The sequence below is a fragment of the Pangasianodon hypophthalmus genome, chromosome 25 (assembly GCF_027358585.1).
Source record: "Pangasianodon hypophthalmus isolate fPanHyp1 chromosome 25, fPanHyp1.pri, whole genome shotgun sequence".
Taxonomy (NCBI): Eukaryota; Metazoa; Chordata; class Actinopteri; order Siluriformes; family Pangasiidae; genus Pangasianodon; species Pangasianodon hypophthalmus.
This window is the reverse complement of record NC_069734.1, coordinates 8,373,879-8,385,244: the sequence shown is the minus strand read 5'-3', so window position 1 is coordinate 8,385,244 and position 11,366 is coordinate 8,373,879. Positions and strand designations below refer to the sequence as shown.

General features: G+C 43.3%; 1 protein-coding gene across 1 annotated transcript in view; it reads left to right on the top strand.

The window, feature by feature from the left end:
* Positions 1-323: 323 nt before the first annotated feature.
* Positions 324-11,366, top strand: part of tshz3b (teashirt zinc finger homeobox 3b) — a 40,590-nt gene continuing 29,547 nt past the window's right edge. Inside the window, exons 1-2 of the mRNA XM_026937700.3 lie at positions 324-773; positions 1,224-1,706. Of these exons, the coding sequence (XP_026793501.1) occupies positions 1,667-1,706 (40 nt within the window). The 5' untranslated portion in view covers positions 324-773; positions 1,224-1,666. The remainder of the gene's footprint in view (positions 774-1,223; positions 1,707-11,366) is intronic.

The window sequence follows — 11,366 nt, the reverse complement described above, 5'->3', positions numbered from 1 at the left end:
GCTAGCCTTAACGCTCAGCGGTATACAGATGCACTATTATCCTGAGCAGAGCTGGAGAATTTGTTATCTTACCGTTATCTGAAAAAGAAAATAATAATAATAATAAAAAATCAAATCAAAGCTCCTTTCCATGTTGCGCAAAAACCAGATCAAAAAGCTGTTTTGATCAGACATTAGAGGGGAAAAAAAAAGGAGTCGGAGCGTTAAGGGGGAAAAAGTCGCGACTGCTTCGGCTTGGTGCGGTTTTTAAATACCTGCTACACAAAGAAGCAGGAAAAAAGTGCGATTAGCGGCCAAGAAAGTGTTTTTGGCAGTAGCTTGGCGCTCAGTGCGCGCGCAGCCCCGGCGCGGGTCCGTCCCCCCTCCTCCTCCTCCTCCTCCTCCTGATTACAGCCAGAGACATCCAATCAAACGCCGATCTCATCGATCCCTGCTCGCTCACCGCGGATTTTGGAGGCGCTCGGACAAAATTAAGCAAGCAGGCATCGGCGCGGGAGGGCGACAAGTCCGTCCGTCTCTTCCTCCATCACCCTTTTGTCTGTTTGTTTGTTTGTTTGTTTGTTTTTTCAAACTCCGGCTTGCTTGTTGTATAAAGAAATAAAGATGGACGTTTGAAGGCGCGGGGAGTCTTGGAGTCTTTGGGATTTTTTTTTTTTTTTTTTGGCGGAATGGCAACAGCGGCGCACTGAGACACTGACCCTAACCCTAAGCGCGTTTCCACTGAACCCCCGGATCGGATTCCTCATGGATAACGCAGCTGATCAAGCGAGCGAGTAAGTAGGCTACGTTTCACGTTGAACACGTTTGTTGGTAAATCGGACGGAGCTGTCCTCGTGCGCTCGCAGTGGCGCGGGGATTTTACGCTCGTGCAGCATGTTTGTTTGCTCTGTTCCAATTCACTCCATTGTTTGTTTGTTTGTTTTTATGATATGCATAGGCATATGTAAATGTCAGTGGTTGTAAACTGGCCCAATCAGTGCTTGTGTGTCGGTACTTCAGTGCTATTGTGCATTGTGTGACTGCAGTAGAGACAGAGAGAGAGAGAGAGACAGAGAGAGACAGAGAGAGGAAGACAGACATATGCCTGTAGCCTCCTGACAGGCGCTAGAGCTAAACCATCCGAGGTGGAAGGAGTTAATGTGACAGTGCTTGATGTTTGCCCCCCCTTGCTTTTGCAGGACTTTTGAGTGACGCGATCATTTTGGTGTTTTTTCTCCCTTAAGCTCGCCTGTTGCGGCTGCCAGCGCGGACTGAGGGAGAATCGCAGCGAGCCTCAGAGCGCTTTTTTCCCTTCTTCCTTCCCTCTCACACCGCACTGCTCTCCACAGCAAGCGAGGGCGAGAGAAGGAAAGAAAACGCGATCGCCTTTTCAGCTTCTTCTGCTTCCCAGCTGCACCTTTTCTTCGTCGTTTCCTCGTCGTAAATGTTTGGGCTCTGAAAGCCTCATGCCAGCCTGGTGAAAGGGTGAGAGGGTGAAAGGGTGAGAGGCGCCGCGGGAGCCGCGGGAAGGGAAGCGCAGCTCGGAGAGAGAAGAGCCGAGCAGCTCCGGACTCCAACTCTGCAGAAAGACCCTTCGACAAACACACACACACACACACACACACTCTCTCTCTCACACACACACACTCTCACACACAGCACACAGACCACAACACACCACTCCACCATGCCGAGGAGGAAACAGCAGGCGCCCCGGCGCTCGGCAGGTACAGTCCTTCCTTCATTTCTCCCTGTGTTTCAGTCCTCAGCGCTGCGATTATCTCACTTTAAGCTCCGAGTGTGTGCGACGAGCGCGTGGGCTGTGCGATGCGCGCGCGCGCTGAGAGCGACCATAGAGGCAGAAAAAAGTTTTTTTTTTCTTTTCTTTTTCTTTTCTCTTCTTTTTCATCAGTGCGTTCAAATGGTGGCATCTTATTTTTTTTTTTTATAAATAATAATAATAACATTATTATTATTCTGATTATTCTGATTATTTAAAGTTATTGAAGAGTTTGTTATCCCAGGCAGCGCACACTGTAGACTGTTTAAACCCTGCCACAGAAACAGGTAAATTAATTACAGCATGTGAGAAAGATTTTTTCCTCATAATCTTTTTTTTTTTTCCCCAAACTTGTCGGACATTGCAAAATAGGCCAGCCTGGTGATTTATTCCAGAGCACTGTGATTTTCTCAAATTTCCAGCCTAATAGGGAAACAGCTACTTTGAACAGGAAGGGGGGCTGCTTGCTTTCCAGTTAGCTTTCCAGTCAGCTTCTTTCTTCCCCTTCTTTTCCACTCCCTCCATCCTCTTTTTTCATATCGACTCCGTGGATTAGAGATCTATAAAGAAGCGCTGAGGATGAAAAGAGCTTCAGGGTGTCAGCTGACTGTCACGACTGCTTTTGATGCTCCATGTAGTTGTTTTTTGTTTTTTTTTTCCTCCTTGTTTTTTCCTCTAACAAACATTTGCTCACCAAACGCCTTTCGCCTTTGTTTATGTATTATTTTCTTTTCTTACACACTCATGTGCTTTTTAAAAAGAACTAAGAGGTGAGCTTGTAGCCGAGTAAGATCCAGGTTCTAATGGACAATCGGCATCTTTTGATTTGACGGCTGATTGATTGCCCGTCACGTGCCTCGCCTTTGATCTATTCATTCCCGATAAACATCAATAACTCGCTCGCCATGGCAACGCCAATCCCCGTGACGTCACGTCCGCACTGAACAAAACCCATTAAAGCGTCTCGAAGTTGCTCGTTCTCCCACAGTGTGCCATGACCAGGCCACAAGGCCATACTTTCCTTTTCATAGCTCAACAAACAGGCGTGTTTTCACACAAGATAGGCTACATTATTGTCAGATAGGAAGGGAGCTATTCTGTAGAATTCACTCTCAGGGAAAAAAATGGTACTAAATTGTACTTTTCCTTGTCTTTTACTTAGAATGTGAACGACGGTGCAGAATAGCATACTAAAGGTCCACTATATTCACACTTCCTTAAAAGTAGAACATTCGTACCTTTGATGGTACCAACCCCGTGACAAGGAAAAGTACATTTTAGTGCTATTATTTTTTTGAGCATGTACAAGAATGTCTGTGTTCTGTTTGTTGGTTTGTGTCGATTTAGTGGTCTCAAAAGTTATAAAAAGTGCGTCGTGTAGTAGCGAGATATAGAAATAGTTTTTTGGGCTGTGGTAAAGATTAAAAAAATTGTCTTGTTTATCTGAAAACAAGGATCTGTTGTGAAGGTTTGTGTTTGAGCAAACTGATAAGTTTAAACGGACGTGCTCCGTAGTGAGCTATCTGAAGACTAAAGGCAGAACACGATGATCGTAGTCTTTTAAATAAATACAACTTTGCACGGTTATTTCAACACAGCTACACATGGCAAGGCACCAGCAATCAATACGCTACCATGCTAACATACTGTAAATGACTACAGTCTGCAAGGGCACATAAAACCATATTAACGCTTCCGTACACGTGCACACTCACACATACACGCACGCTGCTGGTATGAAAAATGTTACTAATAGCCTAATCCGGAGACGGAAGAATGGTTTGCTCCATCAGTCGGATCCGTCAAAGCGACTTTGTTTCATATTTGATTTAATTGTCTCCCTCTTTGACAGGCACATTCATCAATGGCTCTAATGGTCAATCAGAAGTTGGCAGAGTGAGTGCTCTCATTTTATCCCCCCCCCCCCCACACACACACACACTCACACACACACCCGCAAACCCCTCATACGTTAGGCCTGAGTTTTACTCTATCAAAATGCTTTTGCCTAATGGACACACTGAAGAGGTAGAAAGAGGGAGGAGGAGAATGAAGGATGACTGAAAGGCTTCTCATTTCACAGGGGTGAGAGGGGGAAAAAAGATTCAGGCATTTATGCCTTTGATGAGCGGATGAAGACAAATACGAGAGCAGTCTGAGCGCTTTTTTTTTTCTCCTCCAGACAAGGCAGCTTCCTGTGATTTTTTTTTTTAACTCTACCCCCCCCCCCCACCACCCCACCTCAAGCCCCTCCTCTTTCTCTCTTTCTCACTCTCCCTCCATCTCTGCCTCCCAGCAGCCCTCACAGCTGCAAGTTATAAGGTTGACGACTGTGCCGTGGCATACAAAGAGTGATGACAAATTGATTGCACCGCCGTGATGGAAAGAGCAAAGGAAAGATGGCAGATGATGGGCCTTGATTAGGAACTTTGGGAAATCCATTCCCCTGCAACCTTGAGCTTTGCATGAGAACGTTTCGCCCCTCGCTCGTTTTTCTCTTCGTTTCTCGCTCTCACCCTCCCTCGTTCCCTCTTTTAAGTCGAGAAGACCTGCTCAGCCGTAGAAAAAGAAAAGTTGTTTTGCCAGCTTCATTAGTGTTCACCTAATTAGCTGTAAAGCTGATGGATTCCTGACAGGCCTAATGATTGGAGATGACAAGCTCCGCACACTGTCATCCAGCCCAATTAGGTTTGCAGCTAGTTTGATGTAATCAAGTTGATATTACACAGTCCTCCATGCCTTTAGTCCATGCACTAACTCAATTTGCTGCTGCAGGTGACAAATGGGCCCAAGTACCTGCGTAATCACGTTGGCTGGGTGGAATAGGCCGCTCTGAATGGTCAGAACAACAACAACACGAGCAGTCAGTTAGAAAAATATCTACACAGCACAAGACAGAAAAAAAAAAACGGCAAGTGTTGTTTACATCAGGAAAGGTGTTGCGCATACTTTTATATCCTATATTTGTAGCACGGTGTCCTGTGACATTCTCTCCTTTCCTTTTTATCTCAGGCCCTCTGTTTTTTCCTAACACGCTCTCACACACTGTGCTCTCTGTCTAGCCAGAGTGATTTTTTTTCCCTCCTCCTCCCACAATGCCCTCCTCCATTCAGGAGCAGACAATAGCGTGTACACCGTGTTTTTTTGTTCACAGGCTTCAAAGCTTCGCCAGACCAAACATATCAATTGTTTTGGGGAGCCTGGGAGAACATCAGACCTTTCTCTCGCTCGCCCTTGTCTGTCTCAGTTTGCATTAGGTGCACTCCAAAAGAAGGGAGAAGTACACCGAACAGGTCTTCACACACACCTGCGCAGAGAGTGATGTATGAAGACGAAGTGTGTTGACGTTGGTCATTATGCCACCTTTTATAAGATATTCAAAGTTTGGTTTATCGCACAGGCATCAGGAGAAGTACACACCTTGAGCGTTGTGTTCAATGCAGATAACTATGATTCATAAAAATATCTGGATGTGTGACGGATGCAGTCGTGAACGCAGCGAGATGGATTGAAGAGAGCGAAAGGAGCTGATTTCTGTGATTTTAGAGGCTGGTTGATTGATTGCGGATGAGAGAGAGGGATTAATCAAACTCAGTATGAGTTCTGAGAAGGGAGGAAACCCCTCGGCTTACTTATGCAAGATCATATGGAGCAACATAAGTTGGCATGAAAGTCCTCACACACACACTAATGGATATTGCATACATAGTATTGATCCTTTTTTCACTACACACACATATAAGTACGCCATCGTACATGGTGTAATACATGCCATAAAGCACATATGACACGTTTATAATGTCATAAAGACATTAGTAGCAGAGAGTGATCTAAAAATGATTTATATATCTCATGGCTATGTGTATTATTATTTGTACAATTTATTATCAGATAGAAATTGTCCAGGTTTTCGAAAGAACACCTGAACTCTACTATCATCATAAAGTAGTGCATTTACTTTTTTTCCCTTTCAATTTAATTACTCGAAGTATAATGAAACATGCTGTCTTAATTATGCTAATTATCCTTATTAAGAGCTAGCACTGATTCCTGATAATCATATGCATTATTAAGGAAAAAGAAAATGATGGCGTAAACATTAGTCTCCAAATTACCTTGAATTAGTCCGTGAAATTAAAAAGGGACTCTTTTTTTTAGCTTTTCATTGGAAATTTAGCATATTTTCATATATTCATCTTTTTGTTATTTTGATGAAAATCATTTTGCAGGGAAGGTCCAGTCTCAAGGTTCATTTTTAGAAAAAGATTTTCATAATGATCGATAGAACAGAAAATACTATAGGGTGGAAAAATGGTGCGATAGATTATGATCAGAGGTATGGAGGTAGAATTCAGATTTAGCAGCACATTTTAGGATTTGGTTAAGAAATTATTCAACAGGAGTTGTTTTTCTAGAATTTGGGTTACATGTGGAGTGTTGTGTGTGAATTTTGTACGGAAATGGATGCGTTGTGGTTTTATGCTGTGAAATTGGCCCATCTCCTCTCTTCACTGCCTTGTTCTTGCCGGTGGACAGTTGGCCCTGGCTGGATGTCTGTGTGTGTGTGTGTGTGTGTGTGTGTGTGTAAGTGTGTGTGTAAGTGTGGATTATAGGACCTCACATTGCTCCAGCCCAAACCCTGTGCTCCCAGGCAGCCAACTGACACTATGATTAGTTATGGCCGTCCTCTGCTTTTTACACCGCAAACACCGGCCGACAATCACAGGGGTTAAAGCAGAGAAGAGAGAATGAACGAAAAAGAATGGAGAAAAGAAAGAAATCAGGGAAGGGATGCGAGCTCTGAATAGCAGCCAGCCAGAGGGAGGGAGAGAGAGAGAGATAGAGATAGAGAGAGAAAAGGCAGAGAGCACGGTAAGTTCTCCTCCCCGTGGATCCACACCAGGGCTGATGGTTGATAAACAGATTTTTTTTTTCCAGAACCTTCCGTCATGGCTCCCATTAGCTTGACAGCTGTCAATTAGGACTGCCTTGGTCTCACGGGCTGCAGTTTATTGCAGGCGGTTGATGCTGTCATTTTCCTCACAGTTTCGCCTTGAGCGTTATCACGAGCACTGAAACAGTCAATAGCTGATGCATCAGCAGTTATTTCTTAAATTGGCTCACAAGGCTGCATCCTACCCTCATTTTTCCCCCCTCTCTCCCTCCCTCAATGCTCTCTCTCTCTCTTTCTCTTTTTCTCTCTCCCTCTCTGTCTCTATACTCTACCCCCATCCTCTCTTCTCTAAAGATTGTTTTGTGAAGAGATGACGATGAATTGCGACTGCAGCAGGGTTAGTTAGAGTGCAGGGAGGGCAGTGCCATGTGACGCCGAAGTGTCACACACACGCACACACACACACACACACACACGCACATAAATAAATGTTTCTGTATTCAGATTTCTTCATTTGTTATTTGCTGGAAAACTAGCAATATCATCTGTAATATTCAGAGATATTGAAAATCACAAAAAAGGCATATTTAGGAATGTCATGCTGCTTGGAATAGAAAGGGCATTTTTCATGCGCTTAGCATATTGACTGTAGGGGGTTTTGCATGCTGTTTTAGGGTTGATGATGCGTCCCACTTTGATTTTGTGTCTGGTTTAGTATGAATCCATTTATCTTGTTAAGAATAAAAAAATAGAAAAAAAACACACAATCATTGGACGGCTGGATGGGCAGCGTTTCAGTTTTGTTTCATATTCGTTGTCATTTACTTACAGCAGACAGAGAAAAAATAATATGTAATATTGCTAAAGAAATACTGTATAAATTGAACTTGAGTGGGACTTTGTAAAAATAATTTAGCAAACAACAAGGGTATCATAGTTAAATTGTTATGACAAATACTAGTTTGGACATTTTGCATAAATTGAGACATTAAATATGTAATATTTATTGATACACATGCACATGTCTGTTATATTTTTAAGTGCTTGATTATATTAATTATCATTCATCTATATAATAATTAATGTAATGCGGGAGAGTGCAATATAGCAATGATATTTTTAAAGACATTTACGTGCTATGGTAGTAGTGCCACATTTAAATAATATTAAAAATCTGTTATTAGTGATCTATTTATTTTGCATTCAGAGAATATTCTACAAATAATAAATAGTTTAACAAGGAAAATGAGACAAAATTAAAGCATAGATAGTAAAGTCATATTGGCTACTTTTTCTGTAAGTAAAAAAAAAAGTAGTTTTGGTCAGTGATATAAAAGTATTGATGAAAGCCATTAGTAATTAAAGCAGTTCATATGTCATTAGCCTAACATCTAATAAAGCTTTTAACATTTTTTTGTCTTGGAACTAAAGCCATGTGTGAAACAGCAGATTATTAGGAAATACTAACTGAAAATGTCAGAGTGTGCTTAGCAAGTGAAAAAAACAGACACTATGTTGTGTATGAAGCTCTAGCGCTTGTACCTTTCCTTCTTGAATGTATTATATTAGACATTTAATAGTCGTTTCTACATTTGTAGAGTCGTAGAGTCTTCGTAGAGTCTTCCTCATTCTTTCCGAGTCATGCCGGAGAACGGACCACCTCTCTTGCCGCATGATTCGCTGCTGACCACAGTGGGCGGGGTCTCCTCCCTTGCCGCAAGGAAGTTTGGGAGGAAACAGGAAATGAGAAGGCTTTCTGGGATCTGGGATCTGGGTTTCTTGCTCTGGGCCAGAGTTATTTTTACACCGGCCTGTACAGTAGAGTCGGCTATGAGCGCCGCGCTGCTATTCGATCGGACTGAACTCTCACTGACTGTATTCCTCTTTTTCGTTCTCTCCTCCATTCTGCTCTCTTCACTCTTCCCAGAGTGATACTGTGGCCCTTTGTGAGTGTGTGTATGTGTGTGTGTCAGGTCGTGTAGGATTGTGCAGACTCTGGCAGCTATGTAGGGGGATTAAATCTCTGTAAGGGTCCCAGTGTGCTCTGGTGAAATATGGCTGGGTGGAAGTAATCCCTGTCTGTGTTGTTGTCATGTAGAGGAGGGGATGGAGGGAGGGGGGGTGAGGAGAGACAGAGAGAGAGAGAGAGAGAGAGAGAGAGTATTGGGGAAAAAAGGGGTGGTTGTTGGTTTACAGCAGGGGACTTTGGTTCTGAGTGTCATTTGGGCATAACTCCAGGTCTGAGGTCTATTATTTTATTTTTTTTTTAATTTTGCACGTGTATACATGTATGGTGCGTACGTCCATGCAGGCTGCTAAGGAGTGACTGGATTAAGGCTGGGCGATATAACAATATTACCAGTTTATCATCACTGGTCAGAGTTTAAATTAAGATCATTTTTATGAAACCTATAAATGGCGATGCTGTCAGAAAAGCATATTGTGATTATTATTTATTGCAATAATAATAAGTAAATGAAAAATGCTTCTTCCTTCAGTTCCATTTTAAATAATATTTTAAGCACTACATATTGTCCAGCATGATAGTCTCTTCACGTAACACAATATGATATTTTTTATATATTATGACCCCACGGCTTTGTTCCAAGCCCCTCCTCCTGTTCAACTCTTTGCTTGGAAACTGACAGCCATCAGTCTTACATTCTATGTGTGTGTGTATGTGTGTGTGTGTGTTACTCTCAGGCTACTTTTTGATGGCGGTGCTGGTGATGAAAGGCAGGGCTGAGAGGGAGAAGGAGAGAGGGGCCCTGGTAATCAGGGCCAGCCTGGGCCCTGACATCCTTCTCCAGCCTGACAGGCCTCTTCCTCCTCTCTCCACACTACACAGGGCGAGTGAGCAAGACAGAGAGAGAAAGAGAGAGACTCAAAAACGCCTATATGCTCTTTTTCTCCTCTCCTCATGTCCTGATCAGTCTCAGATGCTGGGAATTACCCACCCCCTTCCTTACTGTTGTGTTGTTTTTTTTTTATTTAATGAGTGGAGAGGAAGAAAGGGGACAGGGGGAAAAGCAGGGGGTGTTGTTAACTCTAGTGGGGGGTCCGTGCTTTGTGTCTGCGTGTGTTTGCATTCATTGTAACCTGTAGGTGTGTGTTACAAGAGGGTTTATGGCTAATGATGTATGCTTTCCTGCGTGTGATGTCATGTCACTGTTTCCTTCCTGTATCTGTTTTCATGTCCTGTGAGTAATTTTACATATGATCATGTGTGTGTGTGTTTGTGTGTGTCAGCCAGCGGGTGGCTGAGCATTCTCCATGCCTAGGCAGAGGCAGGCAGGTGTGAGAAGCCGAGAGTGAAAGATATATAGCGAGAGAGAAGGGGGTAGAGAGAGGACGAGAGAGGAAGTCTGTTTTATTTTATAACGCGGGCCTGTTGCTAATTAATGTTTCTTGGTAGGATTCTGTCGGAGTTGAGTAATGTTTTTGATCTTTATGCCTGATAACTGCATACCTAATGAGATTTCAAAGCTTCTCGAGATGTGTGTGTGCGCTGCTCCCCGCAATTATTGACAGATGCCTTTTCTTCGCCATTGGCTCCGGCACCATAAATCCTCGGGCTGTAATGAGCTTGAGAAGTGCCACCCTGCCAGTGAGCTAATGAAAGGGAGCGCGAGAGGCGGGGGCACGAGGGGGATCACGCTTCCCTGACACATTTTTTTCTTTAAATGCACTCTGCAGATGTCAGGCCCCCACCGCCAGTGTGTTAAAAAAGAAAAGAGAGTGAGTGAGAGAGAGAGACGGAGAAAAAGAAAAAAGAGGTGGAAAAAAGGAGAGTGGATCCTCAGTTAGAGGAGAGAGGGGATGAGTCGGGAGTTTCGGCTGGCGAAGAGATCAGGTTTCGTTCCCATGTTAAGGTCATTTGTCTGCGTTACATAGTTTTTATTTGAAATAGTAGGAGCGTTGTTGCCAAATTCGACTTTGATTGATACAGCTACGCTCTTGCTGCCAGGTTTTTTTTTTTTTTTTTTTTTAAGGATCATGTCTTTTCCTTCTTTTTTGGGATAACTCTGAGAAAGATATAGAAGAAGGATGGATGATAGGGGCAGATAGGAGAAAGGAGAGAGCGTTAGAATGCACAAAGCGCAGAGCATTTGTTCGTTCTTTCCTCACTTTATGACTTTTACGACAACTGAGGAAAAAGAGACTCACAGACAGGGTGAGAGAAAGAAAGAAAGAAAGAAAGAAAGAAAGACAGAGAAAGAGAGAAGAGAGAGGCGCTCCATGCCAAACAGTCGATTTCCTCTGCTCCTCGGTATGGTCATACATCACGGAGCCGCCCTTCTCTCCTGACAGAATGACGTGTGTCATTTATCAAACCGGCCCTTGCCAGGGAGCCTAGTGTTAGGGGCTGTCTCCCCCTTAGAGAGGAGTCACAGCCTCCACGCCTCTGAAGGGGGGGCAGTTAAGGGAGGGCGGGATCCAGTAGTTCCAGTAATAATGCCACTCAGGCCTCCCACTTTCCCCTTAACCCCTATGTGTGACAGGGGAAAAAATTCCAGACAGAATCGAGTGTGTGTGTGTGTGTGTGTGTGTGTGTAGGATGGGAATATAACTCTACTTTAAATGTCGATGTCGATTTATATATTAGAATAGATATGGTTTTCGCATGACTTGTTAAAGCGAGCTGTCGGAAGTTCATACTAGTCAAAATCAGTTTTTATTTTATTTGTATTATATTATCTCAAAGAAAATAAC